General features: G+C 39.4%; 1 protein-coding gene across 2 annotated transcripts in view; it reads left to right on the forward strand.

Annotated features, from left to right (window-relative positions):
- Positions 1-16,170, forward strand: part of nkd1 (NKD inhibitor of WNT signaling pathway 1) — a 38,665-nt gene extending 22,495 nt beyond the window's left edge. The window contains exons 5-12 of one of the 2 annotated variants that reach the window (XM_030129997.1): positions 2,475-2,578; positions 2,702-2,797; positions 7,795-7,942; positions 8,794-8,875; positions 9,855-9,982; positions 11,182-12,288; positions 12,323-13,465; positions 13,773-16,170. In XM_030129997.1, coding sequence (XP_029985857.1) covers positions 2,475-2,578; positions 2,702-2,797; positions 7,795-7,942; positions 8,794-8,875; positions 9,855-9,982; positions 11,182-11,714 — 1,091 coding nt within the window. In that variant the 3' untranslated portion in view covers positions 11,715-12,288; positions 12,323-13,465; positions 13,773-16,170. Of the gene's footprint in view, positions 1-2,474; positions 2,579-2,701; positions 2,798-7,794; positions 7,943-8,793; positions 8,876-9,854; positions 9,983-11,181; positions 13,466-13,772 lie in introns of both variants that reach the window. The other variant, XM_030129989.1, reaches the window with a different exon arrangement.
- Positions 16,171-20,389: the final 4,219 nt, after the last annotated feature.

Raw genomic sequence — 20,389 nt, forward strand, 5'->3', positions numbered from 1 at the left:
ACAGTGTGGGGCAGTTTTTGTGACTGGCCAGCGTCTCTGTGTTCATGTGTATGTGGGTGTGTGTGTGCACGTGTGTGTATCAGTGCTGCTGGAACAGGCTTGGCGTAGAGGGTGCCAGCTTCGGCTGCCCTCGTCTTGCCCCTCAGATCTGATGTGCAGCCAATCCCCTGGCGGCAGCTTCTCTCATAAAGAGACGGCTTATGTCTGTGGTGGGGGGTTAGAGAGGGAGGAGGGTGATAGCAGATTACTGTTACTCCTCCCGGCATTTCATTAGCTGCGAGATAAGCATCTCACCACCATATTGAGCCTGCTACGGAACAGATTTGCCCTCGCACACAATGTTCCCTTTGAGCACCTCAGATGATCAAACAGCGGGACCCCAAATGCTGCTCCTCTCCAAAAAGTTGGTAAAAGCTCCCTGGGATGATGCCTTTCATTTCTGGCATTTCCCCTACCCAGGGATGAGACAGGTCTGCTTTGATCTGCTTTGGATCAGGAGGAAAGAAATTGGGCTGTTGTGTCTGCTCCGTTGGCGAGCAAACAAACAGTGTTTCAGATTTGACTTGGCTTAATTAATTAGTGATTCTGTTTTACAGCCGGTCTGATCCTCTTCCAAAAGGTTTGAAAATGCAACTTCAAAGTGTGGCAGGAGGAGAGAGGCATTGAGAGGGTGGTGAGAAAGGGGTGTGGTCTGCACGGTTTTATGGGTGTGTGTGCTGCATGTACGACTGTGATTGGACGTATTGGCTGATGCTCAAGCAAAGCCAAATAACCAGAGGTGGCACTAACAAACACACAGCGACTATGTAGCTAGACTAAGACTGAAACAAGATTTTGCTGGAAGAAATCACGTAAACACATTTGCATATTGATGAAGCAACGAGTTCTGGGTAGCTGTAACTCATAGATGCACCCCTCCCAAATCTCAGTTACGTGTTACGTCTAATGTGTGAATCAAATGATGGTTTGCAAAGCTGAGAAGGATATCCGGTAGCTTTAGATCTGGGCAAAAATCCAATGCCGAAACTAAAACATCAAACCAGACAGCGACAGTCATGCTATTTGTGTGTACCAGGGTGCACGACCTTACAGTTTATAGCAATATAAAAATACACCTCTACTCACTGTGACCTCAGTCATTACCATAATAGTGAACCAACCCCTGTATAATAGTTAGGTTAAAAATGACACATATGGTATTTCTTCATTACAGAGCAGGGCTGTGGACTCATATTAGTAGCAGACACAGTGATAAGTGGATAAGTGTGCACGACATATTAAACACCCCCCAACGGCCGACTGTGTGTTCATCTGAATTGTACTATACGGTAAATGTCAGTCCATAAAATTATGAGCTCTGCTGCACTGAGCCTGGGACTCAGGGGCCTCCTATGGACCTTTTGATGTTCACACACTGTTCTTGTTCTCCCATTTATATTCAAATGCCATGGATTTCTCTTGTGTTTAAGGCCTGTTCTGCCATTCAGTTTCATGTTTGACATCTCTTCCCAGTCCATGAAGCCATTGGGACATTTATACTTTAGCTAAAAGACATAAACAATTGCTATATCCCTCTGTCACAGTCACAACAGTTTTCTAGGATTGGATCCACATTTTTAATTCCAGTGCCAGCCTTTGTTATTGCATTCCAAACACTACTCATCTCTCAAATGATTCTGTTCATGCTAGCTGCAATAAAATAGACTAAGTACATTCTAATATCACTGCTTTCTTTCTTAATTTGCATTTTACTGCGGTACTGTTTCTGATTTTCGGTTGTTTTACAAAAAAAAGGTCCTCTGCTTGTTTCTAGTTTTAATTTAGGATTCCATTTATAGAATTTGTTACCACACAAGTATAAGAATAACCTTCAAACATCTTAAAAGAACAAGAGATTGTTAGATTGTGTTAAACATTGTTGTTACTTGACCGGTACACTCTCATAGATCAACTTGTTTTGATGGCTCCCTGTTGTGTTTTTGATGAAAAGGAGCTCACTTCTTGATTGTGGGAGTCAAACTGCTCTTGATTTTACTTGTCCTTTTTGTGGAGGATCACAAACATTATAAATGCAACCTACAGTCAGCTTTTTTATCATCTGCTTCTGGTTTGCAAGTAGCAACAACTCAAGAGTGTAACTGTATGCATTACTTATAAGTACAGCTCTGTGCTGCCTCTGCAAAAATATTACATGAGTACGTTTGTTAATATTAATATAAAAATACAGTTTCATAGTACACACACTCAGACAAATACAGTGCAGGGTTTTGCTGTGTAGGTTTGCTTCCAACCAGGAGCACTTGAATGTGTGACACATCTTAATTGCGGCTGCCAAACTCGGAAGTAGGAACTTACAAGGAATACTTGAAGGCGACGACATTTCCTCAGGTTATGACTGCACCCAACGTTTCCATCCTCAGGCTCTCTCTTTTATCTTTGTGTGTGTCTGTGTGTCTATGTGTGTGTCACTGCAGTGGCTTTACCCCCGGAGAAGACAGACAGCTGCTGTGTGGAGGAGAAGATGCAGGAGAGGGACAGCCAATCCCCCGCAGGGCCACAGAAACAGCTCCAGTTTGAAGTGAGTGTCGATACCGAACAGTGTGTTTATTACTTCCCCTCTGGATGAAACTAGGCCAATAGCAGGACACACACACATAATCACACTATATGATTTTGATAGATCAACACTCTGCTGTTTCAGGAGCTGGAGTGTGCTGTATCTGTGGAGGAAGATAACAGGCAGGAGTGGACCTTCACCCTCTACGACTTCGACAACAATGGCAAAGTTACCAGAGAGGTAATAATATTTTGCTTTGAGCAGTGAAAAACATGATTATTGAATTCCTACATTAAATAAAAAACAAGCAAATAAACACTAGGGATCTGGGCGAATACTGATACTGAATTTTAAACTGACATGACTGATCCCATTGTTTTTTAGGAGGGCCATTATCTTGTTATTGTTCTTATTTGTTCTACTGTTTATGCTGGGGAAACTCATTTCATTAGGAAACAACAACTGAACTGTGATAGGGAACAGGGACACTGAAGACAGAGGAACAACCAGAAGACTGCAGAGGTATTTGGCAGGAAAATGAGCTCATGAGAACAGATTACTCAATATAGGAGACTGAAGAATTTAGTTCTGAACTTTCTGACTTCCCATTGTACAAACCTTATATAGTGCAAATATAATAACTCACTCTGTAGTGTAAGGAACAGGATGGAGTGAGTGTATCTCTGCATTATTGCAGAGACACACTCGCATTGTGTAAATATATCTATAATCTAGTCATACGCCAAACCTAAGGAAAACATAGTGACTAATAGACATATACAAGTTCTAAAGGACTCAGAAGCAGATAGTTTAGGCAAAAGTATTTTTCAAAACCTTGGGCTATAGACATCTTGTCTACAGATCCAGATAGAGGACAGAATACAAGGCAAAGTGTACAGACAGCTGCACACATGACTTTTGCCCTGACCTCAGAACTGAGACATCAGCCACTTTTACACAGAGATCCTGGAAAAAAGATGACATGGTGATCCCATCTTTTTTCCACCATTGATCAATTTCCACCTCCAAACTAAAGGAGTAAAAGAGGTGAGACAGGCTGGACTTTTACACAGCAGACCTGCGTTCCGGAATCAAAGGGGCGGTGTGCACCATATAGTGTGACGTATAACTTCTGCGTCGGAAATAGCGGTGTTGCTAACCTCTGCAGAGTTGACCCGTCTTTCACCATTCCACAAATGTTAGCATGGATAGAGTCCTCTGCCCGAAGCAACAAGAGCTCGGCGTCTCCCTAGTCCGACATCTTTCTGGTCACGTTGATATGTTAGTTTACTGTACACAGCTCGTGCTTATTTTTAAATCCCCCTGGCGTGGGGGTTGCACACGCAATCAAAACGTCACACCTTGGTTGTGCAACGAAAGTTGTTCCTTTCACGTAGCGTTCCGGAATCATGATTCCACCTTTATCATGGCTCTGTTACTACCTCCAGAGGTGTTACAGAGTCGTGAAAGAGGTGGGACCAAATGATCCCACCATTTTGTTTACACAGACGTTGTTCCGGAGTAAAGGTGAAATATTCCTGTAACAGGGTTTCTCTGACAAAATGTAGTAAGTATTTCACCCTTTAATCACAGAATCTTTGAATGAGCATAAATTCCATCATCAGAGTTCTAGTATTATTTTTAATCTCTGTCATGGCTGATATTCAGTTTTAGTTTGTCTGATGCTGTTCTAGCAATACATATAGTGAATCCCAAATAAACACCATTCATTTGTCTTCTAAACTAAACTTTTATGTCAAGCATATATCTACTTTTTATCAAATGTGTGTCTTTGTTACTTACATCCTCAAACATACAAAATATATGTTTCAATGGACATATTTCTTATGACTGACACAAAACAATACATACCTAGATGTTCACAGCTAAAATAATCAAAACGAACTGAATTACCACTTATTAGCTGTGATTTTTATCCCATTCTGGAGTCACCACACCCAAAAACAGAGTGAGGCCAAAGGTAAAAGCACCATCTTAATACTAGGAATCAGTTCCAGCAACATTTGTGTGTTTCCGCTCCTGCAAGGTACATTGTGGCTTGCATTTGCCTGGTAAAGATCTGAGAGAACATCCAGAAAGGCCTGTGTTTTTTGAGAACAACTTGAAACAGCGCAAAGAGACTGGAGCTATCCTCTGTGTGGTTGGCTGTGCAGTCTTTTTGGCATTGCCTGTGGCTCCACGGCTCATGAGACGGCAGGCGGCGGCTTGGAGGGGAAAAGAAAGGCTTTCTTCTCCAACTCTTTTTTTTTTTATATCCCTTCACACAAATAAAAAGAGAAGGAAACCAAAAATGACACAGGAAGCTTTTATTTTATGTTATTATATTTTATTTTTTTTACAGTGTGTGTATGACTGAAACCAGTATGTGGAACTGGTCCCTGAAGAATTCATAATAGTTCTTTTTGTTACGTGCCAGAAAAGTATATTGAGTAAAAATCATGTCATTTGAGTCTATATTCAGGCTAAATTCTCAGCAGTTTTTGTCAAAGGGGTTTTTATGTTGAAGCTGGTACCTTATGATGAAAAACACTAATCAGATTTCAGATACTGTATGACTCCATTCGTGCCATAGTCAGGAAATGTTTATAAATGAGTAGGATTTGATTTGCTATGAAAGATCCAACACAGCTGCTAACATCCACGAGGGAGTCATTAGCCCAATATGGAGCAAAAAAAAAAAAAAAAAAAAATCATCAGTGCAAAATATGATTTATGATCTTAACAGTGATAAGATGCAACATTATTACATGTACTTTGCTCTTCAAGTTGTTAAAATATGGTCAGTTACCTTCTGAAGAATTTATGTACTTCTTGTAATGTTAAAACTTAACAAACATTTTTCTCTCGGTTTTGACCAATGGTCCACATGTTAACAGCATTTTAGGTCACTGAAGCTCAGATTTTTTGAAACCTCTTTGTGTGTACATATGTGGGCAAGTAAAACAAAGATTTAAAAAATGATGGCGCCCATGCGTGAATTTGCTGATGTCTGTATTTTTTTATCGTATAATGGACATAGACCCAAGACATCAAATATGGTCGTGTATATAAGTTATCGTCATACCTGCATGAGTTTGGAGACAAATCTAACTGTAATGTGGAGAAAACAGTATAAGGTAAAAAATACAATTGAGCAAGTTTATAGCAATGTATTACTGCTGAACTTTATGAGTCTAAAGCATTTGTATCTGCTATGTCCAACATTATCTGAAGTGTTAAGCCTGCCAGAAACAATGTTTTGTCTGATGGGTTTGTGCTGTTTTTACAATGTAGTGTGTACAGAGATAAAATTAAGATAAAATTAAGCTCATGTGGACAATTTTTTTTTTTTTTAATGGAGGCAAAAAATTTCCATTGAGGAATATCTGTACTACTGCGGACATGGCATGAGATCGCATAACTATTATCAGGCTAGGGCTTCATTAAATGGTCTCATTTGTCTTGTTTTTTCATGTACCTCGATGTAAATGCTATGCTTTTAAATGTTTTTTTTGAAAGCGTATGCACATATTGGTGTTCATTCAGGTGTCATTTTAATAATTTAAGAAAGAAGAATTACACATACTGATATGTAACATGATTCATATCGGGCCTGACATCTCAGTCATGCTCCTCTGCCACCGCTGTGATGTTTCTTTTCATGAATTTATAACTTGGCTTCACACCCTGTCTGATCACTTCACTTTGAATGCTGAACTAAAACAACTGACAGTGTGTTTCTCTGTTCGCTGTAGGCTGTGTCACTTCTTTAAATTCCTCACTGGTGTGAAATTTATGATAGAGAATGCACAAAGCTGTAGTGTATTTTGAATGGAAACAGTACAGTAAAGTGAATTGTGTAGTATAGTGAGCATTATTTTATTGGTAACTCCACCAGGGTTATGTGATCACTCCTGTTTGTTTGTCCATCTATCTATCTGTCAGCAGGATTACACTAAAAACTACTGCACCGATTTAGAAATATGGCAGGATGGGAGGGCAAAACCCCCTGAATTTTGATGTATCAGGAGAAAGGGTTGAGACTGGAATTGTTTTTCATATTGTATTTTAAGATGGAGGAACCCTAGGCCAATGGTAGAATGGTGTAGGACCTTTATAAGCATGGTAAAGTTACATCAACTGACAGAAAGAAGGAAAGCATAGGTTACAAAGCGTGGTTTATATAAGAATGAACCATACACAGGGTTCCTACCGGGTCTTAAGAAGTCCTAAAGTCTTGAATTTACAACTCTGCATTTTATACCATAAACAGGTATTAAATTTAATATGTTAGGTCTTAATTGATGTTGTTGTTGTTGTTGTATTGTGTGTGTCAGGGAAAACTGCAAAGAAAGTAATGTTAGTCTACTCAGTTCCACCAGTTCCAACCAGACAATTTGTATTGAAATTAGGAACCAATTATGGCTAACTTTGCAGGCCTCTGTGAGAAATGACTCATGGTGCTGGAGTAAATAAATACATTTTACAATTTAGGAAAATACATTTTTCACAAATTTTTGCCAGTGTAACTGTGAAATGGGTATTAAATTCTGTTCTAAGTAGACTTTAAAAGGTCTTAAAAAGTCTTAAATTTAACTGGTAGAAACCTGTAGGAACCCTGCATACAGTGGAGTATTTTTGTTGGAGGTCTTTGCTCTCTGACTGCTCCACTAGTCTCTTTATTAACCTATAAAGACCCAGTGCTACTTTTGTATCAGTTCCCAGTTGAACTTTTCTCTAGATTTAACCTTTCTTGACCAATTAATTACCATTTGGTATTATATTATCCACTGTATTTTGCGTATTTTTCTGTGAAAATCATTTATTTACCTGTATTTAAATTAACTGATTATGTAGATTAAAGTTGAGGGTTATTATATCAAAAACAGGGAAAACTGAAAGATATCAATAACTGAACTAAAAACACTCCATCCACTGTCATTGATTCAACTCCATAAGTTTTACTGGTGAATCAATGTTCTAGAAGATGACGGTGTTTCCACATTCACTACGGAGCCTCTGAACATCCAAATGGGTAATGTCTGATGACCATGAAAAGATGATAAACTGTATTTTACACCAATTATTTACATGTATTGATAGGGTTAGTGGTTGGGAAGTTATTAAACATTTATACCAGTAGATGATTTTGGTTGCCAGTGGCTGTTTGGGTCTTTATGGGTTAAATCAGTATCAGTATATCAACCATAATATGCTTTTTCCTCTTTGTCTTGCAGGATATCACCAGCCTGCTCCACACCATCTACGAAGTCGTGGATGCATCCGTCAACCATTCTCCCAGCAGCAGCAAAACGCTGAGGGTCAAACTGTCTGTGGCTCCTGACTCCAGCCAGCGATGGAGGAGTTGTACGCAGGGAGCAGCAGGTAAAACTAACATTAACACAGAGGGTGGGGTTGTAGGAGGAGAAAGGGCATTTTGGGGTCCCTCTTGTACTGCGTACTGTCAGCTCACCCAGAGATGTGTTTGTTGTCAGGCAGAAAGGCGGCTGCTTCAGGCCTGTCACAACTTTGTTCCTTGCCGTCTCTGCGTCGCTCCATCTCTCCCACTCAATGGGGTTCATTTTTAATGATGGGGGGAGTGACAGAGCCAAGAGAGTCCCCCCCCAGTGCCTTCAAATACTCTGAAAGAAACCTTAAGAGATGTGCCGAGTCCTTTTGATAACCACAGCCATTTTTCTTTTCTCCAAAGTTCCCTTTTTTCCCCTTCTCCTCCCCCTCTCTTTCTCCCCCCCTCCTCAGAGCTGCCGGGAAAATATAGCTACGTTCAACTTAACTTTTCTCACCGACGACTTGGTAAACAAGAGACAGGGAAAAATAACTCAAAAAATATATATTCCTGTGTGTTTGCGTCCTATTGTTTTAGCTATAAATATCCATCAAGAGATTCAAACAGAGCGAGCTTTGAAAATGTTGCTGGTTGCCTTCATGCTAATTTCAAACTGCATCAGATCTTGCGTCCTTAATAAACTATTTCTGAAGTCTGCATGTTTTTTATTTCATTCCATGCTTTATAAGAGACTGGGAGTTGAAAATAGAATAAATGAAGCATTGTTGTTTTTCTTTTTCTATAGATCTTCAAAGTAAAACCCCAAAACAAAGGTTGCTTTCTTCTGAGGCTTGTGTGACGGTTGTCGTGTGTGTGTTTCTGTAAGTGTGTGTGGCTGTTCTGTGTAGCTCTCTTTGATAATAGCCTCCTGTCTTTCACACATACACAGACATGTCCCACCCCAGAGAGAAAAATGACAAGTGCATAGAAGACCCCAAGAGTGCAGACAAAAAGAGTCGAGCTCTCCTAAGGTAAACCAACCTCCTCTGTACACTACACTTCCACTCATTGTTACACTTGTGTTATTTTTTCTATTATTGCATCTATGTAGACTGTCCCCAATATTGATATTCACTTTGCTAATCTTACACAAACTCCTTTTCTTTAACCCATAAAGACCCAAACAGCTACTGGCAACCGAAATCCTCTACTGATATAAAATGTTTAATTAATTAATTAATTAATTCAACCACTGAACCTATTAATACATGTAGATAATTAATGTAAAATCCAGTTTATCATCAGTTATGACCCATTTGGATGTCCAGAGGCTTTGTCATCTTCTACAACATTGATTCACCAGTAAAACCCATGGAGTGTGATAAATGACAGTGGATGAAGACACTTGTTTTTAGTTCAATTATTGAGATCTTTGCCGAAAAAGTCACTTTTTTTTTGCAGTTTTCTCTGTCTTTTATATAATAACCCTCAACTTTAATCAGAGGTTGTATCAACATCTACATGATCAGTTAATCAAATACAGGAAAAACACATGATTTTGAAAAATACACAAAATTCAGAAAATAATAGTATAACAAATGGTGATGAATTGCCTAAGAAAGATTAAATCTAGACAAAAAATTCATGTGGGAACTGACACAAAAGTAACATTGGGTCTTTATGGGTTAAGTGGCTAAGCGCATGGGAGTTTGAGGATGGATTCACACTTACGAGCTGCAGTGGTTCTTAACTGTGTGGTTACTTGGTCTAAATTTACTTCCACTGTAAAAAGAAGGTGTAGGGGAGAGTCAGCCCTCTTATTTCCTAGTTCAAATGCTCCATGTTGAGGTTTAAACCTGTGATTTTCCAGTCAAAATCTCACTTCTCTAACAATTACTCTCCTGCTGCTTGATCATAAGGAACACTTGTTTTACTTGCTCCAAACACTACTATACTGAACTTCACTCGCCCAAACTGCTGCCTAATGAGAGGTGCCTCTTGTGTCCGCAGGCGCCACCACAGTGACCACCACACCCAGCCGGGCTGCCAGCGCCACTGTGTGGATGAGAACCTGGAACGCAGGAACCACTACTTGGACCTGGCAGGCATCGAGAACTACACATCCCGCTTCGGAGCTGGTGAGTGGACCACGGCCAGGGGTGTAGAGGCAAGAGGGGAGAGCGAAACACTGACTGTGGCCTTTTGAAGCTGCATCCAGGGGCCCTCATTACTGCGGCACCTGCTTGGAGCCATTAGGTGGAACTACCAGCCCACCGCGCTCCTCGCCAGCACAAACATCTGGGCTCGGGCAAACACAATACATCAAGTGTTCAAGGCTAAAGCCCATCAACAGTGCGGCCTGTTGTGCAGTGAAATATTAGGTCTAATAAGCAGCAGCCTTGATCTAATGGTCAGTGATGACATGTGATTATTTTAATGTTGGTTCTGTCAGGAAAGTGCTAACAGAGGTCTGCACTATGTCACATTGTGTCAGGATTATCCTCATGACGAAAGAACCTCAATTTAAGTTGCCAGAATCATATTGTGAATATTTTAGAAAAGCTGCTGGCACAGTAACTTTGTATGTCATTATAGATTGTTGGTTTTGTGGGCCCATAAAAGTAAAAAAAGACAAATAAATCACTATTATTATGCAGGCAGCGACCTATTTGTCTTTTTTTACAAATTCAAGAGATAGGAACGATATAGATTTGTAGTAAAAAGGAAAATCTTATAATTCTGACACATGGATAAAAAAAAACTAAATATAATGATAATCCTTGATAACCCCTTACTGCCTAAATTTATTTATAATTAATTGTGTTGTTGCTGACAAGGAGATGCAAAATTAAGTGGAGATTGTTAATTTGAACATAGTACCTACAACAGCTATGATACAAATTAGTGACATTAGGCATAATAGTAATTAAACACGTTTTTCAGTCTCGGGTATGTGGATTATTTTATTGATTTTGCTAGTTAACAATTTCTCCAGTCAAAACAAAACAAAAATGATCCAAAAATTAGTACAATGATCATGAAATGAAAAACACAGTTATGGAAAGAGGCTGTTGAAATGGATCCATGCACGTCAGGGATCATAGGTAACCAGGTAATATATGTACATTCACAAAGAGTGTTGAGCAGCATCTCATTACAAAAACAGTGGAATACTGAGGTAAATTTGCGACAGTAGTCTTCAAGGGGTTAAATGCTCTGTGTAATGAGTGTCATCCCCTGTTCTAACGACACTATTGATTCTGTGTGTATTTGTCTGGTTGTATTTTTTTGTCACCTTTTCCATGTAAGTAAATACCTGTGTCCCTGTACTCTACAGCCCCCACTGCAGAAACAACAAAGGCTGAACCTCAGACCCGCTCATCCAACCAGACTCGCTCCCGCTCCCACGAACCAGAAAATGGCCACTCCCATTCCCACCACCGCCGCTTGCAGACTGTTGTGGACGCCGTTGTTCCTGACGGCCTTCATCTCACCCGGCTTCGAGGACAAGACTCAGGGAAACACGGCATTCGCTCTCCGAAGACCCACAGCCGCACGCCTCCTGCACAGATCAGCGGCAAGGTGATGAGAAGCCGAGGCGCCCCCCCTCCCCCGGCGCTCCCCAGCCAAACCCCCCCTCACCAGTCAGCAGCCCCCTACCGCAAGCACAAGCAGCGGTCTAAGGAGAGCCAGGGGTACCGGCCTTTGGGCCCTTTGGCGGCTTCAGGACCGGTGGTGGAGAAGGAGCAGGTGAGGGACCTGCCCAGCGTGTTGCTCTATGAGGGGGGGCTGGCACAAGTGGTGCAGCGGCACGAGCATCACCACCACCATGAACACCATCACCACTATCACCACTTCTACCAGTCTTGAATTTCCACACTGTTGGGCTCAGCTCAACACTCCTACCGCCCCACTAAGTCCACTCAGCCTGGCAGACACAGACTGCTTCCACAGTGAGCCTCCTCCCTTGAACACTGGAGACACTGGAGGGACTTTAGTGGACACAGGAAATGGGGAGGACAGAGGGATCATGGGAGACATTAAGCAGTGTTATATGGAAGTGGTTCAGATGTAACAAAGTAGGACAGCGATTCGCGGCGTGGCAAGGACTGAGGATCACAGCTGGAGTTACAGTGGAGGTCTGGAGGAACACATTGAATGAGTAACCTAAATGTTCCTATGTCCTCCACCTCGGTTTTCCCCTTCCTGTTTAACTGTGTGGCTCCAAACCAGCACCACAACACTTCCAGACCACTAAGCCAAAAGGTTTTTAGGAGAAGGAGGGACAATAAGAAGAAAGACTGTGATGTAAAAATGAAAATATATGAAGGATTATAGGTAATAGGAGAGCAGGGCATAGTGTGTATGTGTGTCTTTATGTGTCTGTTTGTGTGACAGAGAAAGACTGTGTGAACATAAGAGCATAGCAAGACAGTGTGTGTGTGTGTGTGTGTGTGTGTGTGTGTATGTTATGTGAGTGTGTGTGTTATGTGAGTGTCACAACACTGGTGTCTGTTGAAAACCACTTGAAGTGCGCTCATGGGTGCGTGAGTATTTAAAGTAGGGTGTCAGGCAGGTTTTTGAAGATGAAAATGAAGATTCTGATTTAAGCATGCAATACCCCCATAAGCAAAAATGAGAAGGAACACGTTGAAATGTTAAAGTAAAAAGAACAGAGATCCCAAATCCGCTGCTACCTCTAATTTTATCCTAATTATTGTTGTAATGGTGACTTTGACAAAGCCTTTAGAGGTTATTTTGAAATGACTTCAAAACTTTTTGAAAGAAGAGTAAACATGTCACAATTTGCAGTACTTAAGTGTGAAAAAGCTCCTTACTTTTATTAACTAACAATTATTGTATATAAGGTATATATTGTTATCAATTTTATAAGCTTTATTGATAATGTGATATCTTTGTATTCACTATCTAAAGCTTTTGTGTTTGCTCTCCATGACTACATTTTGTAAGACCACTAGGATCCTCATTTTGATCTGAGTAAATCAAACTGTTTTAGCATCACATACACTTTATCTTTCCCTGTGTCAATCAAGCTCTCTCGTTTTCTGTTTCAACTCTCTGACCATGTGTTTAGTTTTATCTTGTAATTTAATTCCCAACTCTCAACAGTGCAGTTCAGTAGTGTACGTTACAGACCACTAGATAGACAAACTACATGACTTTAAAGAAGAATACATATGAAAGCATGTTAGTCTTAATTTTAGTTCATTGTAAGCTCTAGTTTCTTGCCATCATCGTGTAGACTGTTAAGAACTTGTTTCTGCTAGTACACAAGACTCTTTAATACATACATTTTTGTTCTTTTTTTTTTTTTAAATCTCTGAGACCACTCTCTGTTTGTGACAAAACATCTTTTATTCAGCTCCTCAAAGTGTCACCAGTTGAATCGCATTCAGTCTCATGATACCCAAATTGAAACTAATGGTGTGATTGTACATCAGAGCTGCAGGCCCTTTGGCATGTGTTCATTAATTAAACTCCACACATTTTTAAAGCACGACATCCAGCCACTTACAGGGGTGTGTTTTCATTCAACAGCATAGACCGTGGTCTTTAAGAAGATGTTATATTTATTCATGCAGGGAAATGTTTTGCTGAGGGTGTACACTGGAAAAAATCTAAATCTTACTAAGTGTATTTTTCTTATTTCTTGTCAAAATATCTCATCACACTTAGACATAATCACCTAACCAGTAACTTTTCAGTGAGATATAAGAACTTAGTTTTAGACAATAGATCTTGAAAATCTTATTTCAAGAAATCTTACCAAGATAATTTTCACTTGTTCCATTGGCAGTTTTTTTTTTTTTTGCTTGAATTAAGCAAAAAAATCTTGAATTAAGTGTGATGAGATATTGTAACTAGAAATGAGAAAAATACACTTGGTAAGATTTTGATTTTTTCCAGTGTAGAAGTTTTTTTAGCACATATTCCCAGGTAGCTGCCGTGGTTTTCTTTTTCTAGTTTTAAGGTTTCCTGTATTGGCCGGTTCTGTCGTCTGGTTCTCAGCCTGACCAGGTCACGTTGCTGCTCCCTCTGTTTCCGTGGTGTCTTCCTGTCCCCCAGCTGTCAGCAGGTCTTTCACTGTGCCGCCATGAGGCTTCAGTGCTTCGCCAAAAAGGATCTGTTTGCGGTGTGGCAAGGCGAGGGCTTCTTTCAGCTGTCTCATTCCTCTGGTGCAGGATGACTCTGGGCCTGGTCTGAAGTCTTCACTAGACCCATAACTCTCTCATGTCCTCTCCTGACAAGGTCCCGGCTCACAGGACTGTCCTGATGCTGTAGAGGTGTGTCATTCCCTCACAGATGTTCAGCTCTGATTGAACTAAAGATATCTGGGTGTTTCTAGTGCCCCATTCTGTGCTGTGATCACACTCATGTTCAAATATCAAAAAAATACTCCTATGAAGAGTGTGACTTGTAACATATAAACAGTATAAATAGTACTTTCTATCATCACATATGTATGCCGTACAGCTATATCCTCCTGACAGCCAGGAAAGTTAAAATTTTGGCGTTTTTACATTTAATTGTCTTGATTAGAAACACCATAATTCAACAGTTTTACAGATACATTTTGTATGGGATGTCCTTTGCAGTAGACAAGGTTTTTTTTTTTCCAAACTTAAAGCATTGGTCTCATCAGTGCCACTGAGGATACGCTCCAAGATTAGAGCTGATGCCTTCGTGAGCCCATGTAGACATCTTTTTAATACTTCAGAACATCATATTTTTTCTCTATTCGCGTATTATTCCAGTCTTGGGAGCAGAAGAAGATAAGATACAAGTGCCTTACTCAAACTCACTCATACTCACTCAGATGATGGGTGTTAACATGTGGATTGTCCAAAGTAGATTATCATTTACAGGCCGATTGTGGAAACTATGTGAGATTGAGTTAGTGTGTTTTGGATGAGCAGGAATGCTGTGTATGCCAGTCTTGCCCCAGGCCCTGAGGCGTCCTCTCACAGTTGCAGACTGTCGTTTAACAGAGGCACCAGTCAGGCGGGTCATCTCTCTGGACCTGGTGGGACGGCGTCATTACCCAAGGGGGACCACAGCTGCAGCCCATACCTCAGCTTCCTCACCTCCCACTGCTTTCCCTACCAGACCCCTCATAACACTGTAACTCTTTTGTCAATGGTTTGACCTCACCCAAAATAGTGACAGCCAGCATGACTCTCCAAATGTAAGTGGCGAGGAAATGGCATCTAGTTGAGAGCAGGCGACTGTTTGTCCGGCATGGTGGTCTAATTTGACACAGTGAGCGTATATTTCTGAAAGAATTTGGCTTGAAATTTTCAACACTCCTCTTACCCAGACAGTTTTTCTGAACACCACACCTGCTTAGTATTCACTGAATTATGTGAGCTGTCCACTACAACCATATTGCGACACGTCAGGGTGCTACACTTTGCCCGAGGGCGTCTCAGCAGCATTTGTTGAGGGTTGGGAAACAGTTTTTTTCTCGGTTTAGTCACAGACATTCATAGATTCTCTGGGGAGTACACTGTTGTGAAATCACTCATTCTCAAAAACTCTAACATTTAGGCTTTTTGTCACTGTCCCTGTTGTCTCTTCTTTAATACATTTTAAAGGAAAAAAATCATACTAAAATGTTTTTATTTTGTTTGCAGTCAAATCAGCTATATCCCTGTAAGTGTACCAGAATGTGTTATTTAATTTTTTCTTTATTTTGTCCAGAAGTTTATTACATGAGAGTGTAACTTTTTATTTCAAATTATAAATGCCTTTCTTTAAACATTATGTCATTTAAACATCAGTAGATGTTCGGCCTTCTGTCATTTTTGTATAGGTTTCTCAGTATTCAGAGTCACTTCTCTGTGTTCATATGTATTGCACCACTAATTTCCTTTGTAAGATCCATGTAGCAGCAAATTCTGATGTATATAGTGGACTGCAGAGGGTTTAACCAACATTATGTAGAAAGAATTTAAGGCCTATTTATGATTAAATGACTCTCAAGCTATCACACTTGCCTACTGTCAGCTAGTTCTCCAATATTCACCAGATCAATCCCACTTACAGTGGAGAAATAATTACAGTATGTCTCTAACAAGCTGTTCTTCCCTCTGCACACACAGACACACTTTCACTTGGTGTTTGTTGTAAAAGAAAGTTGTTTAGCACTAGCTGTTTTCCCCTTATCTGCCTCCCTTCTAATGCTTTTTCAGGACTCTGTTTAGTTTATATAGATTGTATTTGATTAATTGCTTTATTTATTTGATAGCAGATCTGTGCCAAGGGAAATGCCCTTTTATTAAAGGATGAACTTGTTCCTTATTAACCTCCCGAGTCATTCTTTCTTTCTAACATGTATGTGCACTGTGAAGTTTTTTTTCCCATTGACAATCTTTGGCCTCAATATATACATTCAGTTCATCTAGTATTTCTGCTAAACATATATTTTTGCAGGTTTTAAACTGTATTTCACACCACACTCTCATTGCACAATGCCCTTCAGGTAAAATACACAAACCAGATTTTTGAGACCATATTTGAGTCTTCTTTGTTTACTTTTTACATTTAAGAGTAGATGTAAAATGTTTTGATGGAAATACTTAAATGTTGATACTTTAGTTTATTTGTCTCAAATTTTGGGGTAAAAAACAAAAGTTAGAAATCAATGGCATATGCACCCATCAACGGTCATTAATCACAGAAAAAGTAAACACAAGTAACTGTTTCCAAGCATGACACCATTAGTTTTTTCTCAATACATCATTGTGTGAGGTCGTACAGTAGTATCTAAACTAATGCAGTATGGTGAACTGGATTGGCTAAAAATCTGAGTTGTACAAACAGAGCTTAGCATTGTGTTATAGTCTAAAACCTGGTGAAGAAGTACTGCAAATGACTCTGGGATAACACAGAATCATGAGGAGGACATATATAATTTATAAAAGGTTTTGGTTAGTTTTTGTGTGTGTAAATTTTAGATTAGATTAGATTAGATTTGATTAGGTTGATTGATTTCATCCTAAATGGAAATCATTGATCACTAACATTATCAGTTACATGTGGTCTTCAGCTGCTTTATAAAAATATTATCATTTAAGTCTGTGCCATATATTCAGTTTCATCTACAACTGCTGACCTTACTACATTAGACCTACAGTACTTGAATGACTTAATTTTGAAAGAAAGAATTTTTTTTTTCAGTTACCAATGAAGGCAGATTTGTTCTTATGAGATGCATTATGAGAAACAGGCTTATCTATTGATCTAACTGACATCATTTATATCACAGTGCATGTGCAGAGTGACCCTGAACTAAAGTCAGTCTTTGCTCATACAGGGTGGGGGAGAAGTGAACGTCTTGGTCAGGTCTCGGTCATACGGTGTATTCATTCTATGGTTAACACATACAGTACATATACACACAACTATGTGCAGACCACATTCACACCTAGTACAAAAACATCAAACTTCCAAGTCTGTTTACTCTGTGTCTGCACTGTTAACCACAAAGCCATTGGGCTTAGAGACATGTGCATGACATCTGGACATTTAAGTCCAAACAGCATGAGAGAGGTCGGCTAAGAGACAGCCTGTGTAATTTTAGACACCTTATTTGATGTTGCTATGCCGTATTTATAATCCACTGTCCGAGACCAAATCCAACTGTCCTTTGATACTGTGAAGATTCACATTTTATGTATATTTTTCCATTTTGCATTTTCACAAAATGGTTGTTTATGTTTTGAAATATTTATTAAGTTTTCCATTTCTGTAAGTGAGGTGGATTGATGTGAAGTGCATGTGTGAAAGAGCTGTATTTGTAGTGTAGCAAAAATCCTCCCCAGTATATCTTTCCGTGGTGTCACAGAGAGTTCCCAAATCTGGCAGACCACAGCTGCTCACCACGCCATGCTCTCTACATGCACACACACTTTCATCTGCAGCTTAGCAGCTTATCTCTGGTCAGGACAACCACAGAGTGTCCGCCTCTTGGCAATGTGATACGCCTTCCTCTCACGAACACGGCTATTTGAACTAATATCATCATTACAAATGTTTTTTTTTGTCCCTAACACAGCTTACCGAGGCATTATTACCACTGCTTTACACATTTCAGCCATTCCAATCATCTGTTATGCACTTTAAACGTGTAAAGTACTTACAATTATAGCGGGATGTTTACTTTTTTTAATCACAGTTTATTAGAATATACTGATAATAACTGTTTATTAATGAAAAGTGTTGGATTTGTACAAATTTTTAAAATGCATTCTAAATATACTGTGTTTAAACACTGGATTTATAAAAGTAAAACTAATCGCTTCACTTTTATTTATATTTTACATGTTCACTTTTGAAGTCATTGTATATTAAGATTGAGAAGTTATAATATTTCAAGATAAAATCAAATCATGAACCAATATTTTGTCAAGTATTCCATAAATCTGAATGGTTTCTGGCAGGGTTTAAAAGGAGACAGATGTCGGTAACCAGCAACAAATCACACAGAAATAACACTCACTCCTTAAACTATGATTCTGAAAGATATCCAAGTGGTCATCCATTTATAGGCACTGCATACACTTCTAAAGTTATAGCCTTTGATCAGACAGGCTTATTAGTTCTTAGCATGGCTATATTTCAATTTCAAAGACAGAGGAAGAATAGTCATGGCTTGACACACACTATTAGGTGCATACAAATTACATACAATAAAGAAATGTGTCTGCAGCTTTCACAAATCATCCTCAGAAAGTGACTCTGACAAGCAGACACAAACTGTAAAGTAGCTCAGCGTTGAACTCTAATAACACCGAAGTTCAGATAATGAACAGTTTCATCAGAAAAGAGCTTGTAGGTTCATTCTGATTAACTTTACTTCCACTGATGAAACTATATGCACATAAAAAAATATCTTAAACTGTAAACTGAGCATGAATCAACACAGAGCTGTAAACCTAATGAATCCCAGACTGACTCTGAGTTCATCTGTTCACTATATTTGGTGTAGCTAATGCTCAAGCTATGACAGCTGAGACGCACATTCAACCAGGAAAGGAAAATAGGTTATGTAAGCCTTTATAAAAACAAAGCTAAACCATTTGCAGTAATTAACCCTTGGCACTGCAACCTCGGATATTACCATTAAACACTTCCCAAAGATTAGCATGGGGATGAGTCAGAGTCTGACACGCAAAGGGAACGTAGAGCAATTAAGATATTGGCTCCATGTTCTGGAGTCTGTATTTTTGTTTTGGATTGGATTGGATTTTGACATTTATAATCCAAGGCAAAAACACAAATGTCTGTATTTTCATGTCTGTCTTTACTCCATCATGTTGCATAACAAGGTGGCACAGTGCTTTGTCATTACAAAAACACAGACTGTGACTCAAACCCAAAGCGCTACGGTACCTCTGGAATGGTCTTCAATAAAAACACACATATTTTAACTTTCACATGCCAGAGTCCAATGGGCCAACGGTATCATCCTGCATCCTCTCTTCTCGGCAAGCTGGCATAAAACTTTTTTTTTTTTTTTTTTACATTTACTTCATCTTCAACTTTTTTACTTTGACTTTGATCTGCACTCCTTTCAACTCTTCACATATGTTGGTAATAGCCTTGGTGTTCATGGAGATTTTCTTCTGCAGTGCAGAGTAACGGTCGGATAATGCATTCACGCCTTTTGAAACGACAGCACAGGAGACAGTGTCCTTCCTCTCATCTGTGAGCCTGTCATTGCTACTCAATCTCTTTGGTTCGGCACTTTTCATATGGTAAAGCAGTGTGGTGTATGCACCATGTTTTACAAGTTCAAAAGAAAGTTTTCAATGGAGTTTTGGAGGTGATTTACACTTCATGACTACATTTCAACTACTGTTGCGCTTTATTAGAGCCACACCAGAGCTCCATGTCTTTGGTCTGTATAACTGTAGTGCTACTACTTGCAACCATATCATACTTTTCTTATCATGTAGTTATTACAAAAGCAAATCAGATTTTATGCGAATCATGCACTAAGGCTATTGATGCATACATAAGTAAAATCCTCAACAATACAAGTAACAGTAAACAGTAATTACTACTTTACCTCAACACAGTGTGTTTATGTGAATGAATCTGTAAACATAGAAAAGGAATTGACATTCATGTTCATTAAATGTGTTCTTTGTAGGTTTTTTTTGAAGAAAAAGCAGCAAAAAAACTACATTCTACCTCAAGCAGGAGTCCATCCTGGCTACATAAAAATGTGAGATGCTGTAAATAGATTTCTTGCTTCTATCTGATCAGTGTTCATTCATTCATTCATTCATTCATTCATTTATTTATTCATTTCTTGAACTGCTAAATCCTCGAGGATCACGGGGGTGCTGGAGCTTATCCCAGCTACCAACAGGTGAAGACAGGTTACACCCTGGAAGTGTCACCAGTTCATCGCAGGGCTATTTGATCAACATTTACAGACAATTTACAGCCATGTTTTGTAGGACGGCACTATATTATCCTTCAGTTAATCATTTACAATACCAAGCCAAAAGTGA

The sequence above is a fragment of the Sphaeramia orbicularis genome, chromosome 3 (assembly GCF_902148855.1).
Source record: "Sphaeramia orbicularis chromosome 3, fSphaOr1.1, whole genome shotgun sequence".
Lineage (NCBI taxonomy): Eukaryota > Metazoa > Chordata > Actinopteri > Kurtiformes > Apogonidae > Sphaeramia > Sphaeramia orbicularis.